General features: G+C 39.7%; 2 protein-coding genes across 4 annotated transcripts in view; one reads left to right on the top strand and one right to left on the bottom strand.

Annotated features, from left to right (window-relative positions):
* Positions 224-15,218, top strand: KLHDC2 (kelch domain containing 2). Its single transcript, XM_018054374.1, has 13 exons — positions 224-706; positions 3,198-3,277; positions 4,941-5,058; positions 10,685-10,800; positions 11,097-11,178; positions 11,341-11,424; positions 11,954-12,034; positions 12,112-12,170; positions 12,572-12,681; positions 13,079-13,151; positions 14,455-14,542; positions 14,632-14,684; positions 14,912-15,218. The coding sequence occupies exons 1-13, from the start codon at positions 554-556 to the stop codon at positions 15,033-15,035; spliced, it is 1,221 nt and encodes a 406-aa protein (XP_017909863.1). The 5' UTR covers positions 224-553; the 3' UTR covers positions 15,036-15,218.
* Positions 15,585-21,611, bottom strand: part of NEMF (nuclear export mediator factor) — a 54,290-nt gene continuing 48,263 nt past the window's right edge. For 2 of the 3 annotated variants that reach the window (XM_005685629.3, XM_018054373.1), the window contains 7 exons: positions 19,488-19,565; positions 19,145-19,342; positions 17,927-17,959; positions 17,009-17,109; positions 16,869-16,912; positions 16,707-16,786; positions 15,585-16,434 (listed from right to left, as the gene is read on the bottom strand). In XM_005685629.3, the coding sequence (XP_005685686.2) occupies positions 16,357-16,434; positions 16,707-16,786; positions 16,869-16,912; positions 17,009-17,109; positions 17,927-17,959; positions 19,145-19,342; positions 19,488-19,565 (612 nt within the window). In that variant the 3' untranslated portion in view covers positions 15,585-16,356. The remainder of the gene's footprint in view (positions 16,435-16,706; positions 16,787-16,868; positions 16,913-17,008; positions 17,110-17,926; positions 17,960-19,144; positions 19,343-19,487; positions 19,566-21,611) is intronic. The other variant, XM_005685630.3, reaches the window with a different exon arrangement.

Raw genomic sequence — 21,611 nt, 5'->3', positions numbered from 1 at the left:
CCGGGCTGTGAACATCCTTCAGTCAAACAAGACCTTCTTTTTTGGAAGTGTCTGGCTAATTCAGCATCTCCTCGTAATGAAGGGAGGCTCGGAGGTGCTTGGAAGTGCCTTTAGCTTCTGGGCCCGGGCCCGGTAGGCGCAGGCGGCGGGAGGACCCGGCGCTGGGGGCGCTCAGCGCCAGCCGCGCTTCCGGATCCCGGCGAGCGGCGTCAGCGGAACGGGCGGCTCCCAGCGCCGCGTAAACAAGGGCCCTCCGCGGCGAGAAGCGAGCTGGAGGCGGGGCTGACGGGCTGCAAGCTGGTATCAGCCCGAGGCGGACCCTTGCCCGCCCTGCTCGCGTCCCTGCGCCCTCGCCGCCCCCAGCCCGCAACCCCTACTCAAGCGGCGAGAGGCCGTCCTCGCAGAGACTGGCCGGGAGGACAAAAGCCCCGGGCGGCGGGGCGCGGCCGTAACGCCGAGCCTTTCGCCGCCGCCGCGCGTCTCTTTCTTTTCCTTTGTCTTTTTCTCCTCCGCGGGTGCGGGGATTCCTGGTGAACCGAAGTGCAGCCTCAAGATGGCCGATGGCTACGAGGACCTGCGGGAGGACGAGCTCCCAGGGCCGGCCTACGAAGGCTACGAATCCGCGGAGCTCGCCTGCCCCGCCGAGCGCAGCGGCCACGTAGCCGTCAGTGACGGGCGCCACATGTTCGTCTGGGGCGGTTACAAGGTCAGTGGGCGGCCGGGTCGCGCGGGCGTCGGCCGGCAGTTACCGGTCGGGGGCGGCGGGCCGGGCGGGAGGGCCAGCGTGGCCGCCCCGGGCGCCTTGAGCGCCCCCGCGCCGCGACTCCGCCGGTTGGTTCGTTCTCTTGCGAGTGTGGGAACCTTCCCACGGGTCTCCCCACCCGTCCCAGGGCTCCTGGTCTGTTGTCACGCCCGCCTTCTGCTTACAAAGCCTGCTCCCCGCTCCCTGCCCGCGCTTGCCCAGCGCGCTGATAGATGTCCGAGCTTTACCTGCCCAGGGCGCGGCGGGCGGTGCGAGACCGCGAAACGTTTTTATTTTAAAGGGTTGGTGTGTAGGAAGTGACGGTGTGTGAGGTCACTCTTTACTTGTTATCGGGCATAGAGCCGGGGTCCGGTGCCCGCTGATGCCGTGGCCCACTTACGGGGAGACGGCCGCGTAGGGAAAATGCTTCGGAATTCCCCAAGAATTGGCTTGCTGAACCTTCCTGCCGGTTCAGGAGTCCCAGCTACACCTGTGCACCTGCCATCCTAGTGTTATTCGAATGTTTCGGGGCTATTTTCCTTTTGGTTTCAGCTGAAAAAGGGTTGAGATTTTTCACATGAAACTCCTACATAGAAAATTAATGGAAAATTTGTATCAATAACTGAAAAAAAAGATCAACAGTAACAGCTTTTAACTACAGAATGCAGCCCTTTGACCCTTAGTCATGAACCAGTATGATTAGTTACCAGTTGTAACTAATGTAGTTACATGTAGTTGTGTTTCTTCTCTTTTCCTGTCTGGAAATCCTGCCCAAGTGCCTCCTATTTAAACCTTCTCACTAGTTATCTTGCCCTTTTGCTTTTAGAGCTTCTTAATAACACTCCACATTCTAGAATCGTCTTATTTCATTTGCTGCAGTGGTTCGGATCTGTTCTTACCAAAAATATTTTTAGTCCCTTTAAAAAAAAAAAATGATCTGCCCATGCTCCAATTTGCCAGAAATGTAGTCCTGTACACCAGTGCCTTCCATGACTTGGAAGCACTATGTGATTCTGGTAACAGATTTTAGCTTATGCTACAGTTGATGTGACCATTTTTTGAGATGACTCAAAAAGATAGCTGGGAAAAAGCGGTCTTGATTACTTCCTTTGGTTCCTTTCTCCTAATCCTAATTAATCTGAAATGTTTTCCCCAGCCTCCAATGAGTAAGTGTTCAGAAGAGGGTGTTTGGTAGGAGCAAGGTGGCTGGTACCTGGTGACTTTTATTAAAATGTAAATAATTGCCTTGGAGAAAAGTAAAACTGTTAATCTTCAGTAGGAAGAGGGAAGGTGAGGGGAGAGAGGAGAAGGGTTGTGCGGGTGTAAGATTCTGAAGGTGAGTTGTGGAGGGCCTGGATGCCCAGTGCTGCGGCGGGGTGGAGAAGCGTGACTAGTGAAGTAAGTTTGTAGTTCTCAAACAGGCCTTTGTCCACATTCTGGCTACAGCCCTAAGAGTACCACACACTGGAGGCCCTTGGGAGATTGTTTTGATTTCAATAAACCTTAGCTTTGTACACCGAAGTCATTTTTCCTCCTCCTGCCAGACTGATGTACTCTGGGTCAACCTGCTATCTTGCTGCCAGCCTTTTTGTTTCATAAGTGGTAGAGTGGAAAGAGAAATGTCTACATGCCCAGATGTTCTGTTCTGTGTGTTTTTCAAGCTTATGACTCTGACACCCATTCTTAGTGAACTGCAACTGTTTACTGTATGTCAACATTGTTCAGAAAGTGGCCAGGGTGGTTCAAAGTCTGGAGAGGTCAGGCAAAGTGGTTGAAGTTGCAAATTCAGGGAAAGGAGGCTGGAATCCTGGTTCCACCATTCCTTGCTGAATAGCCTTGGGCAACTTCTATGAGAAACCTATACCAGCTATTTCTTAGGGTTGTTGTGAGGATTAAATATAGCATGGATAGTGCTCCATGGATAGCATATAGTAAGCTCTATCTGAAGGGAAATGGAGCAGAACAAAGAACTTAAGATTTTGTACAGTGACTTAATATTTGCAGTTCTGCCCTCTGTGCTGCTTGGTAGAGAACGAATGGCTAAAAGGGAAGAATGCCTGACCTGTTAGTGTGGATCAGGTGCTTTCAAGGTAGAACTTTCTTTAGCCTGCCAGCATGACACAGATAATCTCCCATGAGGTCATGTAACTCAGATTTGGTGCATGGAGTGTTCAGGATACAGTGGCCTTAGAGATTACCTGGAGATCTCTTAACTTCGTGCATCGCTGCAACTGCTGTATCGATAATTTGAATTGAAGCCTGTCTATATTAAGCATTACTTTGAGTATGAGGCATGGGGTAGACAGAACTGTATATGTGATAGAATTGTTAAAACCTGTTTAATTTCTTGTAACTCTCAGTATCTCAAATGAGATAGATGTGAAAAAATATACAGTAGTGCCTCTTTAGAATACAAGTTATTTTTTGTATTTGCAACTTTTTGTTGTTGTTTTAGAGTAATCAAGTCAGAGGATTATATGACTTTTATCTGCCTAGAGAAGAACTCTGGATCTACAACATGGAGACTGGAAGATGGTAACTGTGGATATTAAGAGGGGGACTAGAACATCTAAATAAGGTTGCAAACAAAAACACACTCTGTAAAACCCGTACTACTGAATAAGAAAACTTTAACTAAAGATGCTAACCTAGCTGTATATTTTGAAAACCATGTTCTACTAGTTTAGCTTAGCTGCTAAGCTTAAATACTTTTGTATTTCTTCAGTAGTTACTAGATGCTTTTATGGCCTTTGAAGAAATTTCCATTCAGAACTGTGTCAAGTATTATAGCAATATTAAAGAGGTAGAAGCTTCAGATCCTGGAATGGAAATACAATAAAAGTTCCATATATACATTCAGTATGTTATATCTTGTTACGTATTTTGAATGAGAGAATTTATAGACTATATTTGCTAGAAATAAAGGTAGTATTCTATTTTAATGAGCTCTAATAGTAAAATTTCTATGCAGATTTCTTTGAGGTAGCATGTTTTGCCTTAAAAAAAAATTTAAATTTGCCATGCATGCAAACGGGTTATTCTGAAAGGACTTTTTGCCAGTTTCATACCAGTAATACTCGAGTACGTTCTTAGCAGAATTAATGAATTCTCAAAATGCTGGGTTGGCTGTGTTTGAGGATTTAGAAAGTAGTTTTCCCCATGGTTTGCTTTTTGAAAACTTAGTCTGTATATTTTAGCAGATTTGAGATCTCAGAAATGGGAGAATACTAGTTCCACTTGATTTAAGAGTTCAACTAAAAATAAACCAGGATTATTTTTGCATATAGCTAGTGTTAACCTAGCTGTTCAACGCTCTTTCTAGAGAACTGGACATTTATAATTGTATTCCTTTAATGGGGAAACTTTAATTAAAAAAAATTCAATCCCATAAAGAATTTTTACAAAATAATGTCTATCAAAACTTAAAAATTGGAGATTCCCTAGTGGTCCAGTGGTTAAGACTCCACGCTTCCACTGCAGGGGGCACAGGTTCAGTTCCAGGTCGAGGAACTAAGTTCCTGCATGTCCCCCAGCACAGCCAGAAACAAACAAACAAACATAAAGCTTAACATAGATGAAGTGATATTAGGAGCAGAAGCCCTTGAATGTCATATTAATATTCTGAATCTTAGAATTAACTTTTTGATTCAGATTCACTTTTAGACTTAGAGTTAAAACAAGTAAAGAGCACTCAGGAATGGCTGGCTTATAGTAGACACTACCTGAGTGTCTATAGTATTACATAAGGTCGGAATCAGACTAATTTGAATGGCTAAAGGTGACTGAATCAAAACACTTATTAATCTGTCAGGACTGAGATATTGAAGTTTTCTTCTTTTGGGTTCTTGGCCCACTCAAAAAAACAAAACCATCATTTATGGTCAAATAACTAGAAAAAGCAAACAATTCAGTTAGAGATATAAATGTTGAGATAGTTTGCTCCTAGAGTGATACATGACACGTGGGCTTTCAGAGCCTCCCACGCTGTCACGCTAGTGCCTGCTGGCACAGCCTGTGGAGTGGGCGAAAGGGACCAGTTAATTCTTCTAATTAATTTCAGAGCTAGAAGAGACCTCAGCAGAGCTACTCACCCCTTATTTTTTCCTTTTATTGTGGGGATAGAACTAGAAGAATGGATACATTGTTGCATTTCTTCTTCTTGGGGAAATTTATTTACATTCAGTTTTTTCCCTCTCAGGAAAAAAATTAACACTGAGGGTGATGTTCCTCCTTCTATGTCAGGAAGCTGTGCCGTGTGTGTGGACAGGGTGCTGTACTTGTTTGGAGGACACCATTCAAGAGGCAATACAAATAAGGTTAGTGTGTGTAAGGATGGTTTCAGGTAACTGTTCTTTTTCAGACCACTTATTTCTAAGGTTAGCCCAGTTTATTCCTGCTCAAGTTCAAAAACGTGTACTTGATTGTGGTATGTTCTTTGCAGCTACTTATTATCCTATTAATAAAATGCTGTAGTATTAGATGAATATTAGTAAACTAAAAACAAGATGCAGTTTGGGGGGCGGGGCAGGGTATTGGTGGCTCAGATGGTAAAGAATCTGCCTGCAATGCACGAGACTTGGGTTCAATCCCTGGGTTGGGAAGATTCCCCTGGAGAAAGGAATGGCTATTCACTGCAGTATTCTTGCCTGGAGAATTCCACTGACAGGAGCCTGGCGGGCTACCGTCCATGGAATTACAGTGAGTTGCACACAACTGAGCAACTAACATACACAGTAAAATTTAACAGGCCACAACTCAAAAAGCTGTAAGGAGAAATTAACACTGACAAAATTTCATAGACTAACATTCCTATAACACGCTACCATAAGATACTATTGTTCAGACTTTGTCTATGTTTTGCCCAAATAGGGAAAAGGCATGTTTTTCTCAGGCCTGTACAAGACAGATGCAGTCAGAAAGGTGCATGTAATATACGTTCAGTTCATTTGCAGTCATGTCCAACTCTTTGAGACCCTGTGGACTGCAGCACGCCAGCCCTCCCTGTCCGTCACCAACTCCCAAAGTTTACCCAAACTCAAGTCCATTGCGTCGGTGATGCCATCCAGCCATCTCATCCTCTGTCGACCCCTTCTCCTCCTGCTTTCAATCTTTCCCAGCATCAGGGTCTTTTCCAGTGAGTTGGTTCCTTGCATCAGGTGGCCAAAGGATTAAGAGTTTTAGCTTCAGCATTGGTCCTTCCAATGAATATTCAGGACTGGTCTCCTTTAGGATGGACTGGTTGGATCTTGCAGTCCAAGGGACTCTCAAGAGTCTTCTCCAACACCACAGTTCAAAAGCATCAAGTCTTTGGAGCTCAGCTTTCTTTATAGTCCAACTCACAACCATACATAACCACTGGAAAAACCATACTACTAGCTTTGACTAGACGGACCTTTGTTGGCAAAGTAATGTCTCTGCTTTTGAATATGCTATCTAGGTTGGTCATAACTTTCCTTCCAAGGAGTAAGCGTCTTTTAATTTCATGGCTGCAATCACCTTCTGCAGTGATTTTGGAGCCCAAAAAGATAAAGTCAGCCACTGTTTCCACTGTTTCCCCATCTATTTCCCATGAAGTGGTAGGACCAGATGCCATGATCTTAGTTTTCTGAATACTGAGTTTTAAGCAAACTTTTTCACTCTCCTCTTTCACTTTCATCAAGAGGCTCCTTAGTTCTATTTCGCTTTCTGCCATAAGGGTGGTGTCATCTTCATATCTGAGGTTATTGATATTTCTCCTGGCAATCTTGATTCCAGCTTGTGCTTCATCCAGCCCAGCGTTTCTCATGAAGTACTCTGCATATAAGTTAAATATGGGGTGGCAATATACAGGCTTGATGCACTCCTTTCCTGATGTGGAACCAGTCTGTTGTTCCATGTCCAGTTCTAACTTGCTTCCTGACCTGCATACAAATTTCTCAAGAGGCAGGTCAGGTGGTCTGGTATTCCCGTCTCTTTCATAATTTTCCGCAGTTGTGATCCACACAGTCAAAGGCTTTGGCATAGTCAATAATACAAAAGTAGATGTTTTTCTGGAACTTCTTGTTTTTTCGATAATCTAGCAGATGTTGACAGTTTGATCTCTGGTTCCTCTGCCTTTTCTAAATCCACCTTGAACATCTGGAAGTTCACGGTTCACATACTGTTGAAGCCTGGCTTGGAGAATTTTGAGCATTACTTTTCTAGCGTGTGAGATGAGTACAGTTGTGCAGTAGTTTGAGCATTCTTTGGGATTGGAATGAAAACTGACCTTTTCCAGTCCTGTGGCCACTGCTGAGTTTTCCAAATGTGCTGGCATACTGAGTGCAGCACTTTCACACTATCACCTTTTAGGATTTGAAATAGCTCAACTGGAATTCCATCACCTCCACTAGCTTGGTTCAAAGTGATGCTTCCTAAGGCCCACCTGACTTCACATTCCAGGATGTCTGGTTCTAGGTGAGTGATCACACCATCGTGATTATCTGGGTTGTGAAGATCCTTCTTGTACAGTTCTTCTGTGTATTCTTGCCACCTCTTCTTAATATCTTCTGCTTCTGTTAGGTCCATGCTTCCCCAGTGGCTCAGAGGTTAAAGCATCTGCCTGCAATGCAGGAGATCTGGGTTTGATCTCTGGGTCGGGAAGATCATCTGGAGAAGGAAATAGCAACCCACTCCGGTATTCTTGCCTGGAGAATCCCATGAAGAGAGGAGCCTGGTAGGCTACAGTCCACGGGGTCGCAAGGAGTTGGGCATGACTGAGCGACTTCACTTTCACTCTGTTAATTCACACATACCATTTGTGTCCTTTATCCAGCCCATCTTTGCATGAAATGTTCCTTTGGTATCTCTAATTTTCTTGAAGAGATCTCTAGTCTTTCCCATTCTATTATTTTCCTCTGTTTCTTTGCACTGATCTCACTGAGAAAGGCTTTTTTATCTCTCCTTGCTAATCTTTGGAACTCTGCATTCAAATGGATGTATCTTTCCTTTTCTCCTTTGCCTTCGCTTCTCTTCTTTTTACAGCTATTTGTAAGGCCTCCTTAGACAATCAGTTTGCCTTTTTGAATTTCTTTTTCTTAGGGATTGTCTTGATCACTGACTCCTGTACAGTGTCATGAACCTCCATCCATAGTTCTTCAGGCACTCTATCAGATCTAATCCCTTGAATTCTATTTGTCACTTCCACTGTATAATCGTAAAGGATTTGATTTTGGTCATACCTGAACGGTCTTGTGGTTTTCCCTACTTTCTTCAATTTAAGTCTGAATTTGGCAATAAGGAGTTCATGATCTGAGCCACAGTCTTGTTTTTGCTGACTGTGCAGAGCTTCTCCATCTTTGGTTGCAAAGGATATAATCAATCTGATTTCAGTGTTGACCATCTGGTGATGTCCACGTGTAGTCGTCTGTTGTATTGTTGGAAGAGGGTATTTGCTATTACCAGTGATGGCACCTCACTCCAGTACTCTTGCCTGGAAAAGCCCATGGACGGAGGGCCTGGTGGGCCGCAGTCCATGGGGTTGCTAAGAGTCGGACACAACTGAGGGACTTCACTTTGACTTTTCACTTTCATGCATTGGAGAAGGAAATGGCAACCCATTCCAGTGTTCTTGCCTGAAGAATCCCAGGGACGGGGGAGCCTGGTGGGCTGCCGTCTATGGGGTCGCACAGAGTCAGACATGACTGAAGCGACTTAGCAGTGCGTTCTCTTGGCAAAACTGTTAGCCTTTGCCTTGCTTCATTCTGTACTCCAAGGCCAAATTTGCCTGTTACTCCAGGTGTTTCTTGACTTTCATACCACTGTGTTTGGTAGGACAGAGGAATAGAAAACAAAAAGTGTTAACCCAAGAGGTGATGCGTGAGTGGAATCACATAGTACAGTTGGAAGGAGTATTATGCAAGATATATAGGTACCAAGGTGCAGAGTTACACACAGATATGTCTGGTTTATGGAAATACCAAGTGATTTGGTATAGACGGAGCATGTGGGCTGAACTGGTTTCAGATTTCAAACTGCTCCTAGGAACTCTAGGGATTTTGGGGGTGATGCTTTGGGACACCTGTGAGAGAAGTATATGGGGTTAGGCAGGCTCCACACTACCCTTTTCCTCCTTCCTTTTAACAACTGTCAGTCGCTCAGTCGTGTCCGACACTTTGCGACCCCATGAATCACAGCACTCCAGGCCTCCCTGTCCATCACCAACTCCCGGAGTTCACTCAAACTCACGTCCATCGAGTAGGTGATCCCGTCCAGCCATCTCATCCTCTGTCGTCCCCTTCTCCTCCTGCCCCCAATCCCTCCCAGCATCAGAGTCTTTTCCAGTGAGTTAGCTCTTCACATGAGGTGGCCAAAGTACTGGAGTTTCAGCTTTAGCATCATTCCTTTCAAAGAACACCCAGGACTGGTCTCCTTTAGAATGGACTGGTTGGATCTCCTTGCAGTTCAAGGGACTCTCAAGAGTCTTCTCCAACACCACAGTTCAAAAACATCAATTCTTCGGTGCTCAGCTTTCTTCACAGTCCAACTCTCACATCCATACATGACCACAGGAAAAACCATAGCCTTGACTAGACGGACCTTTGTTGGCAAAGTAATGTCTGTGCTTTTCAATATGCTATCTAGGTTGGTCATAACTTAGCTCCACTTATTTATTTATTCACAGTTCACCCTAAGCTAAATCACAGTTCACTTTAATTAAGTGAATAATGTTGCATGCTCTTCGGGTTGCATACTTTTGGGACAAAAGTATGACATATATCCATTATTATAATGTCACACAAAGTCTTTCACTGATCATAAAAACTTCTGTACTTCGTGTATACATCTCCTCTCTCCCCCTAAACTCCTATCAATCTTTTTACTGTCTCCATAGTTTTGCCTTTTCCAGATGGCATGTAGTTGGAATCTATTTTTCTTTTCTTTGCCATCCAAAGAAAAGCCTTTATACCACCACTCATGGCTCACCCATGCATGGACCTGACATGCTCTAAGTGGCAAACTTCCCCACTAAATGCTGTAGCTTTTCTTTCCATGTTGAGCCCTGTCACACTGGTCCTGCCCAGCAGCACGTGGAGGTGTAGAGGAGCCTGTGTTTTCTATTTCTTCATAGGAAGGCCACAAGTTTTGCCCGTTGTCACAGTGAACTCAGATTTCTGTTGGGTATGTTGTAAACAGAGAAGCCATTTTTTCAGGTTCTTATTTTCATATTTAGGCGTTTGCTTAAGATTTTGTTGGAAGAAAGGGTTTTGTGCCTAAAAGGTTTTGTAAGGCACTGCTGTAGGCTGTTGTTGAGCCCTGTATTTTTCAGGGTCAAGGGGGAGAAAACGAACTTTGACACAACATGAGGAAACTTGGGGAAAAGACTAGTAATGACTTTAGTAAAGGGGAGTGATCAGAGAAATGGTTAAATCAGTACAGTTGAGAAAAAGAAAAAAAGAAGTTAACTTATTGACTATTTAAATGTAAGTACCTGGATGTGAACCCTCTGAAAGACAAATGAATATTTAATCTTTTAGGATTTGTCCTTAGCTCCTAGAGTTAAGTGGGCACTTAAGACATGTTTGTTAAATTGAATTTGAAGATGAATTGCTAAGTTTGATTGTTTTTTTTTGTAATACCATCCCACAATACATAAATTAGATCAGTACAATTTAAAGTGCCTATCTCAGGCAAAGAATGTAGTAAATTAACACACTTTCTAGTCCTTCAGCCAAAAAGTGGTATGGGGAAAAAAAATAGGCTGAACACAAACAAGGTGCACAGTGACTTAGGTAATTTACATTCTGGCAGAAATTTCTTCCCTAGACTCAGACTAGGTAGCATTTTGCAGACTGGCAGCCAGTTTGCAATTATACTTTTAGTAGTACTGAATTAGATGACATTCTTATTAGCATAAATGCAATAACATTAAATGCCAAGGTTGAATTTCCTTCATGTAACAAAATCTAACATTGCTTCTGGCAGTTCTACATGCTGGATTCAAGGTCTACGGACCGTGTATTACACTGGGAAAGAATTGACTGCCAAGGAGTTCCTCCATCATCAAAGGACAAACTCGGTGTCTGGGTATATAAAAACAAGTGAGTGACCAGCACTATAGGTTTGGGTTTTTATGTGGAAAGTACTTTGCCATTCACGTATCCTTTGCTAATAACCATTGTAATCATGTAACATGCCTCTGAAGGCCCATGAAGATTAAGTAAATTAACGGCAAAGCACCGAAGACATCATCGTTAGCCATATTAGCCATTATTATTTGAATAAGTATTTTTATATACTCAAGTGTGCCTTCTCAGCTCATGGAATATTACAAAACAAAATCTATTGTATCCTGTGCATGTTTGAATTTTTAATGTCTTGGTTTTTTATCAAACAGGTTAATATTTTTTGGAGGGTATGGATATTTACCTGAAGACAAAGTATTGGGAACTTTTGAATTTGATGAAACATCTTTCTGGGTAAATGAAGTTTCATATTCGCATATGTGGCCTACTTAGTCTGTTGAAATAATATACTTCGTTTGCTATTAACTTTGTTCATTTTGCCCTGTTAATAACCAAAGGTTGTTTTACAAACATTATTTGTAAAAACTAACTCAGATTCTTACTTATTTTCTGTAGAATTCAAGTCATCCAAGAGGATGGAATGATCATGTACATATTTTAGACACTGAAACGTTTATCTGGAGCCAGCCTATAACTACTGTGAGTTACTGAAGAATAATGAATTAATTATTAAAGCAAGAGCAGTTGCCAACTACCCTTCAACGAGAAGGGCAGTTGGCAAGTGGTATAAAATTGACAGTTCATTATTCTCCAAGAAGTCTAAAACTAAAAAGTTAATGAATGTATAGACTAGCCCAGTATCTATCATCTAATAGCTGTTAAAAGTGGTATAGTTTGTAATTAAATAAATGACCTAGTGCTGGATTGGGATTTAAATTACTCAAATGTTAGATGTCTTCTTCCTCTGACACAGTGTCATATAATGTGCTAGCTTTCATTTTAAAAGAAAAGCAAGTAAGCATTCTGTTAACTAGCCCATTCAGTAATGTTTCTCAAAAGCTCCCAGTTTTGGTAGTCAGCCTTCAGTACTGCTGTTTACTACAAGTTTGCACTTCAGCTTAAAGAGCTCAAGTATTCTGCACATTCTATCCCACTTCCAGAAAAGACTTCTTTCTGGTATTTATAAAACGTTCATTTTTTCATCAGATTGTTTTTACGACTTAACTAGGGTAAACCACCTTCACCTCGTGCTGCCCATGCCTGTGCAACTGTTGGAAACAAAGGCTTTGTGTTTGGAGGCAGATACCGAGTGAGTATATAAAATAGTTTCAAAGATGTGCTTTTCAGTTACTCAGAATGATAACTAGTTAATTTATCCTTTTTTAGGATGCTAGAATGAATGACCTTCACTATCTTAATCTGGATACATGGGAGTGGAATGAACTGTAGGTATCCTTTAGATAATTAATTAGGGAAGTTTTTCCAAAAAATTCCAATGGATTTCCCCCTTACTCTCTATTATTAGTACATAATGTACCTGCTTTCTTTTTCTGTAACAATGAATTTTAAGTAAACATGATCACCTTAAAGAATCTTTAAATTTTCAGTTCCCATAACTGTATGTCTAGCACATAACATGTGCTCAGTGTTTGTTGAAAAGATCCAAAGTTGACCTTCCTTCCAAGGAAATAGTTCATTGAAGAGCATGTAGTTAATATCAAGAAGCCTTTTTTAAAGTCTCTTCAAAATTCCATATAAAATTTTTAAGAAAACTTTAGTATTTCTCTGCTTTAAATACAGTAGTGGCTTTTACATGCAGATATTGTAACTTAGCTATCATTTTCAGAATTCCTCAAGGCATATGCCCAGTTGGCCGATCTTGGCACTCACTCACACCAGTTTCTTCAGATCATCTCTTTCTCTTTGGAGGATTTACCACTGATAAACAGCCACTAAGTAAGTACTTTTAAAAAGTTATTATATGTCATTCATAAGTAATATATAAATAGCTGGAAAAAATCAGTATTTTAGGTGTATCAGAGGGCTATAGGGATGGTTAGAAGGTTTGGTATTAATTTTGATCCTATAATATACATACAATTGTTTTCATATGACACATCTATCTGTCCAGTAAAAAAAAAAAGGAAAAATTACCTAGAGCTCTCTGCTCTGCTAAATGGCTATAACATGAAAAGGGCTTACATGCCTAACTGCAGGGGAAAAAAGGAAATATACTTTCTGTATCTACTCAAAATCTGATTTATTACTGTTTTTACTAAAGCTGCACTCTTGAAATATCAGTGTCACATTGACAGAACAACATACTTCATGCTTTTTTCTTTGCTTTAATCAGGTGATGCCTGGACATACTGCATCAGTAAAAATGAATGGATACAGTTTAATCATCCCCATACTGAAAAACCAAGGTATAAACTATTTAAAAGGTAGTTCTTATGTTGAGTGAGGTCCTTGGAGATGTATAAGACTGGTAATGAATGAGAAAATTCAGTTGGCTGCATTCACTTCCTCATAAAAACCCTAGCATTCACTAAGGTTTAATTTGAAAGAAAACCAATGTTCTTAGTATTAGTGCTTTCTTTTTCATCATCTATGCATGAAAAACAGGGCTAGATTCTGCTTTTTGCTTCATTAGAATACTGACATCGAAAAATTTATACTAAAGCTCTTTACCAGAGTAGAACTGTTTCTAGATTTGTTATTTGAAAAAGCGAATTCTAGTTCTCTTCTAGAAGAGAATTCAAAACCCTAAAGAATGTTTGAGGGTGAGGGAATCAAAAACTTTCAATCAAATTTACAGTTATGCTGTATAACAAATATTAGGAAGTTGAATCATCCAAAAAGAGCCTGTTAGAACACTGCTACTTTTCTTATCTCAGAATTGTTACAGACTGCTAAAAGGAAATGATGTAGTCAGAATTGTTATTCAAAGCACATTTGTATACTGTTAGCTTGCATTTTGGAGAAGGCAATGGCAACCCACTCCAGTACTCTTGCCTGGAAAATCCCATGGACAGAGGAGCCTGGTGGGCTGCAGTCCATGGGGTCGCTAAGAGTCGGACACACTGAGCGACTTCACTTTCACTTTTCACTTTCATGCATTGAAGAAGGAAATGGCAACCCACTCCAGTATTCTTGCCTGGAGAATCCCAGGGACCGGGGAGCCTGTTGGGCTGCTGTCTGTGAGGTCGCAGAGAGTCAGACACAACTGAAGCCACTTGGCGGCGGCAGCAGCTTGCATTTTTATCCATGCCTCTAACCTAAGTAGTACAGTCATGCCACTAAGATGCCTTTTGGCACAAATACTCTTTCCAGAGAGTCAGGCCTGAAGATGCTTTGTTTACTCAGACAGAGTAAAACATTCCTCAGATGTTTTGTGTAAGGACAACTGACCCTGCCTATGAAAAGGAGAGCACTTATACCATTCATCTCCCAAAAACTTTTATTGCTCATAAAAACCTAGAGAACAGATTGTTCAGTTCAGACTCCTCATTGCATAAATTAGGAATGGACCAGAGAAGAATGATATCCAAATAAAAGACATTGATTTTTCTAGTGTTTTGTACTTTTCCTTGCGATAACTGTGTCTCAACTTTGTTTTGGTCTGCGCTAAAGACCTTTAGTCTTTTATTTCATCATCTCTATTCTCTAGTATAAATTATCAATTTGGTGTTTGGGGTGACTTCAAACAAGTTCTTGTTTTAAATGTAGATTATGGCATACAGCTTGTGCCAGTGATGAAGGAGAAGTAATTGTGTTTGGAGGGTGTGCCAATAACCTTCTTGTCCATCACAGAGCTGTAAGTACACCACCCTTTATTAAAGGACACTTCATATTATTGCTGAAACTTTGTGAAGTACTTTTAATGTATCCTTGTCTATTTTTCAGGCACACAGTAATGAAATACTTATATTTTCAGTTCAACCAAAATCTCTTGTAAGGTAAGTAACTTTTTTACTTGGTACTTATTTAAAATTGCTTCTTAAACACTTTAGTGTTTTTGAAAAAATAGGTTTATGGATAATTTAAGGGCAATAATAAACTTTCATTGATAAAACTATCCAGTTCCTATGAAAATCTTTAAAGTGCTTTTTCATTTTTGGTAGTTTTTCAAGTGAATATACTTCTAAACAGTAAAGTGAAATTATTTTTCTTTGTCCACTTTCAGGCTAAGTTTAGAAGCTGTCATCTGCTTTAAAGAAATGTTAGCCAACTCATGGAACTGCCTTCCAAAACACTTACTTCACAGTGTTAATCAGAGGTTTGGTAGTAACAACACTTCTGGATCTTAAGGCTTCATAGACAATGCCTCTGATCACTTGCATGGACAGCAATTCTGTAAACATCAGAGTGAAATCATTTGTATAATTATATACACTGTTGTAGTTTGCAGCTTTTTAGTTTTAATGTGCATGTGAATGGCCTAGAGAACCTATTTTTGTGTCTAAAGTTTACAATAAATGTATTTAACAGCAGAAGTTAATACTTGGGCTTTTTACCCAAAGGAATGATTATTTCCTGTTTGGTAACATCAGGGTCTATGTCTGTAGAAACGTATTAATTATTCCTACCAGTATCAAAATGGTGAAGTTACTTTTTAAAGATATTAATATTTTAGCTGTTTCTTGAGTAGTCTGTTATGTTGAATTTAAAACACTAGGCTACATAAAGTGGTTGTTGATAGGACTAAGCTGGTTAAAGAAACCTTGGAAGGACCAACAGCCGTCCAGTCCTTGACCCCAGTGCTTTGGTGTAAGGGCCGGGGCAAGTGGAGTTGCTCATGTTGACTCTAGGCAGCCTGTTCAACTGTTTCAAAGTTAACAGCTTTTACAGCTCATAAAGAATGGAAATAATGTATGACTTTATTCTCCCTTGTTAGGAGACAGAAGAAAAAAGCTGGGTCAGGAGTCTTTAGTGGTAAACCTGAAAGTGCACTTATAATATTACAGGTTAAGATACTCTGTAACATGCTACTGATAATTACTAGAGGTGGAAAATAAAAAGGCACAGAGCTGAATGAGATTACAAGAAAGAAGATGAAAAGTAAAGGTATCATATAAATGTGTGGAAGTTATTAACACCAATTTCTTCTAGGTGTTATCTTAAGCCAAGTCATGGGAATGATTGTATTTAAAATCTGGTCTAATATGAGTAAAGGCAGAAGTAGTCTACTTCCTCAAGACTTAAATGTATAACCACTCCAACCCCCACCAGGAAAAACAAAACTTGTGACTGGCCTGTAACAGATATATTAGATGTTATGTACAGTAGACTACCAAGTCAACAGTCCAACCAGTTGAGCCACTTCACTACTCCATTTCTTTACAACATGAAATGAATACTTACTATTAACCTTCCAAATTTCAAGAAAATGTAGAATAATTGCAGTTGTTTACAAGTAGCATTTGCTGTCCACAAATATTTTAGGAAATCCTATCATAGTGTTTCCGCTCTACAAAACTGGAAAAAAGCCAAGTCATTTTGGCGAATACAGCAAGGCAACGTTAGTTCACTTTTAAATGCGGAAGTCGATGTTACATGATGGTTTCATCTCTGAACTTCCAAAAGACTCTAAAACTGACTCTTCTCAAATATTTTAGAATTTCATTTCAGCTATTTTCTCTTTACATTCAGAAGATTGGGTGCAGACACTTTCACTTTGCCAGGAATGTTTCTTGATAAATCCGTGTCCTAAAAAAAAAAAAAAAAAAAAAAGCTGAATATTTTCAGAATCACATTTTTATGATCTTTATATGTCTTTCACTGCCAAAAGAATGGCATTTCTAAAATATTCATCTGAAATTATTTTACTTATTTTATATTGCTTCTAGTAAGACAGCAATTTCTACCAGAATAATAGCTGCAGCTTCCATCTGCTATGCAAAACCAAAAATAAAAAAATTATAACTGCTCACATTTAACTGTACCACCGATCTCTAGAGGTTTCTACAGGAATACTTTACCTTTACACTGCGGAATAAGTCTTTTTCTCTTGCTGTTGCTTCTTTGGAATGCATGAAACTATTCAAGGCTGTTTTCGCAGCTGTAAGCAGAAAATAGAAGAATCTACTTCTGTTCAGTCAAGAAATGTTTAAAATCATAATTCACAAAAAGATTTTAAATACCTTTTCCCTTTTTCTGAACTCCAGGAGTAAGTTTCACTTTGTATCTTTAAAAAGGAATTGCATGTGTTACTAAACAGATTACAGAATGATTCATAAGTCAATGTTGTGGCAGCTGTTTGAATCAACTCATAATGACTTACTTATAGTTTGTCATGGTGGTATATGGGGCACATATTGGAATGGCAAACAGTAGTACATCTTCAGAATGTGGCTGCCCTGTCAAAGAGTCAAACAGATTTTCCTAAAAAGGGAAAACAAAAACAATTACAAAAGCTATTTATACCAACCCTAAACTAGGAAAATTCTAATAAAACAATCAATACATTTTACCATTTTCTGATATATAATCTTTCACCCTTTGGGGCTATATATAAAGCAGAGCTTAATGACGATTTTCAAAATGACACTTAGATATATTTAAGAGAAAGGGAGAAAACGGGAGGCATTTTTGGTTGTCATAACTGAATCACCATTGGGGGCAGAAACAATATTATTGACATCTATTATTGGGTAGATGCCAAGGATGGGACAACTCCCCCCAAAAAAGAATTATCCATCCCCAAATGTTAAAGATGTCAAAGTCAGGAAACTGGATTAGGACAGTCATCTCTCATGCCTGTTCTTAAGGAGAAATTCTAGGGCTTCTTAAAGTTCCCATTTTGTGGGCTGCCTAGAAGATTGCCTGTATTTATCTAACAACATGAGTAAATTTAGATTTAGGACAAAACACTTGGTACAGTCAGTGCTTACTATATGCCATGAACTTTTCTAAATGCTTTATGTATACTATCTCAGTTCTCACACAATTCTCCCAGTAGAGGCAATTATATCCCGATTTTTCAGATGAGGAAACTAAGGCACAAAGAAAAATGTTTCCAAGGTTGTAGTTATATGTAAGAGTTAGGATTCAAACCCAAGAACATATTACTCCAGAGCTTACAATCTGTTTTTTTTTTTTTTTTAGCCTTTTTAAGTTTTAGCTAGAAGTTGTATGCCAGATATTGTGGGACCTGGATTGCAGTCAGTGTTGTAGTATGAACCCAAACACAAAATCATACCTCATTTCCCTGCTGGTCTAGATCTTGTTCTTCCTGTTTCAAATATATAAAAATTTAAAAGTCAGTTGTAACTTAAATTGAAACTCTATACCACTGAAATCTATGAAGAGAAAAACTGATAAATATAAGATAGACTAAGTTAATACATGTGTCTAATATATGAGAAAGCGATGCCATTCAAAGAGAAAAAGGTTGTGCCCTAAAGTTAAAAAAACTTCCACAGAATATATGCTAATGAGAGTGTTAGTCACTCAGTTGGGTCCGACCCTTTGCGACCCCATGGACTGTACAGCTCACCAGGCTCCTCTGTCCATGGGATTCTCCAGACAATACTGGAGAGGGCTTGCCATTCCTTCTCCAGGGGATCTTCCCCACACAGGGATTGAACCTAGGTCTCCTTGCACTACAGGCAGATTCTTTACCATCTCAGCTGCCAGGGAAGCCCATTGATGATTATGAATATTTTAACAGTTACGAATATTTGAGTGTAAGGTTTTACAGAGTAAGTAATATAAAAATCTGAAGACAAAGTGAGTTTTAATATTACTAAACAACACTGTTCAGGGAACCAAGAAAACATTAAGGATCCCTGTAAGCACTACCTGCACTAAGTGGAGCACACAATGCAACCAAAGTTTAACTGCCATGAATAAAAATATAAAGGTGAAACAAAAATTTTTTTTACCAATTTATAAAACAATAAATCCTTTGTTCAGAGTTTCAAAAGGCTGTATATATTCATGCAAGAAGATATACATTAAGGCCAGACGTTCGTACTCAGCTGATAGAACAACGAGGCAACTATCTTAACTAGAAAAATGTTAACATTTCACACTGTGTAGTCACATTTGACATCATGTAATACAGTATATATTCCTATAGAAAAAATTAGAAAAGTGCAAATTCATTTCTCATTCATGGTCAACATAATCTTAGTTATCTGTTTTAACTGAATTTCCACCAGAATCTAGTTTCTCCATAAAATTTTCTAATGGCTTATGATAAACTTTTTAGGAACTAACCAACACTGCCAATTTTATATACGGCAATTAAAATTTAGATCTTTTAGGCTGTATTTCTAAGGAAACTTCCCATTAAGAATAGGGTTACCACTCACCCTGGTTTTATTTTAGCACTGTAAATCCCCTGTCCTGGGAACCTTGAGATGCTGGTCACCCTAATTAAGAAGCAAAAGCCCATGTTATGTGGTAGCCTAACCTTGTCGTCATGTGGTTCATCTACAGCCAAGTCTTGTAACTCATGAGTGGTAACTTCAAGGGATGGAGTTTCTTTCTTTATGCTGTCTGAGACTCTTGGTCCACCTCTAGGTTTCTGGGGCTGTTTCTTCACTGGTTCATCCTTTATTTTGCCTTTCTTTCCCTTTTTCCCTTTTTCTTCTTTGTTCGAACCTGCAGACTTCATAGAGGGAAAAACAGTTAATGTTGACAGTATTTTCAGTGTTGTCAGTTCTTTAATCAAGTACTAAATGCACAGCATATGATAGGCAGTGGTCTGGATGCCCCTTGAAAAACAAACGAAAGTATTATTAAATGTTACTTACTCCCAGCAATTTCATGATGAGCTCACGTTCTTCTTCATCTTGGTCCTTGTATTTTTCCTTCATTTTTTTCATTTTACTCTACAAAAGAAAAAAATTTTTGGTTGGAAAAATTTAGCAGTAAGAAAATGTTAAGACATGTATATAAAGAAAAGGCACGTCTTTAATTCTGTCAAAATGCTTATTCAGTAAGGCACCACTTTAACAAACAATATGGAGTCTTTGAAGATGGATAAACCATAGTCCTCACCCTCAAACAATTGACCATCTTGTGGAAAAAGAAGATACACAGAATAAGAGTAAATTAATGCAAAATATTCTAAATGCAAACAAGTTTATATCTAAGATAATTTAGAGAAAGGAGACTTTTTTTTAAGCTTGAGCAAGAACTGAAAGGAAGAAATAAAGCAGAACTGAAAGATTCACTGCATCTGGGAATACAGGAAAGGCAAGATTATAATGTAAAGACAGAACAGAGTAGTAACAGCTAGTCATCACACATGGTTGCCATCAGGATACACATAAGAACAGGAAACGGTACAGCAAAGTTTAGCTGGGTATTTACTGCAGAGACTCTTAATACCTTGGATTTCATCAATTAAACTATTGATTCTTTACTCTGGGTACACATCCAAATCACTCAACCAGTTTTTAAAACCATAGACATACAGGCTTCACCTCCAAAGGCTTTCATCTTGACTAGTCTTAGCTAGGACCCAAATAACAAATTTATAAAATCGTAAATATTTAATAAGACACACAAAAAACACTATATAAGATTGACAAATCAGACTTCATTAAAATTGACAAATGCTGCTCATCAAAAAACTACTACAGAAGTGAAAAAGCAAGTCTCAAAACATGAAAGATATTTGTAGTACAGATAACCAAGAAAAGACATGTATTTAGGATTTCAGAGAACTCCTATAATCAGTGAGAAAGTTGGACAACCCAACTTTTAAAAGCTAAATTAAGATTTCAGTATATACACACTTGAATGACTTGAAAAACCCCAACAATACCAAATGAAAGTGACGACGTAAAGCAACTGGAACTTGGATACACAGCTTGGTGGCAAATTGGTACAAGTACCCTGAAAAACTGATAATACCTACTAAGCCAAACACAACATGTGCGCTGTAACCCAGCATTTCCACTCGTAGCTATACAGGACAGAAATGCATATTTGTGAATCTCAAAGATACAGGTCTTCAATGACGAACAATATAGTAGACAGAAACTGGCAGACGCTATTTAGCAATGCAAATGAACTGTTACAGCAACATGGATGATTCACAAGGTTGAGTGAAAGACGTAAGACAGGAACGTATAAAGGATGACTGCTTTTCTACATAAAGTTCAAAAACAGGCAAAATAATCTATTGTGATTAAGACATGTTTTCCTCTGGTGGGAATACTATTTAGAAAGGGGCAAGAGTGAGCTTTCTGGAGTAATACAAACATTCAAGGGTGGTGTTCTGGGTGTTGGTTTCACAGATACACGTGCATATAAAAACTGAGCTAAAAGCAAAATATCTGCATATTACTATATATATGTAGCATGTGTACTGAATCATGTCTGACTCTTGGAGACCCCATGGACTGCAGCCTGCCAGACTCCTCTATCCATACAATTTTTCCAGGCAAGAATACTGGAGTGGGTTGCCATTTCCTCCAAGGGCTCTTCCCAACCCAGGGATCAAACCTGGGTCCACTGTGTCTCCTGCACAGACAGGCAGATTCTTTACCACTGAGCCACCCAGGAAGCCCACTATATGTACATTACACCACGAAAAAAAAAAGGAAAACTTGAGAATAAAATGAACACTGTTACCAATAAACTGAACCAAGAAATGGAAAACTCAACTAAAAGAATAGTTTCTTGGCAAAATATAACTTAGGGAAACCAACTTTGGAAAAAAAAAACCTGAATGGAGTTATGATCACTAAAGAAATTTATTAAGTACTTCAAAACCTACCCTGAAAGTGTTACTTGCTCAGTTGTGTCCAACTCTTTTGTGACCCCATGGACTGTAGCCAGCCAGGCTCCTTGTCCATGGAATTCTCCAGGCAAGAATACAGGAGTGGACTGCCGTTTCCTTCTCCAGAGGATCTTCCCAACCCAGG

This window comes from Capra hircus, chromosome 10 (genome assembly GCF_001704415.2).
Source record: "Capra hircus breed San Clemente chromosome 10, ASM170441v1, whole genome shotgun sequence".
NCBI lineage: Eukaryota > Metazoa > Chordata > Mammalia > Artiodactyla > Bovidae > Capra > Capra hircus.
This window is presented reverse-complemented; position numbering and strand designations above follow the sequence as displayed.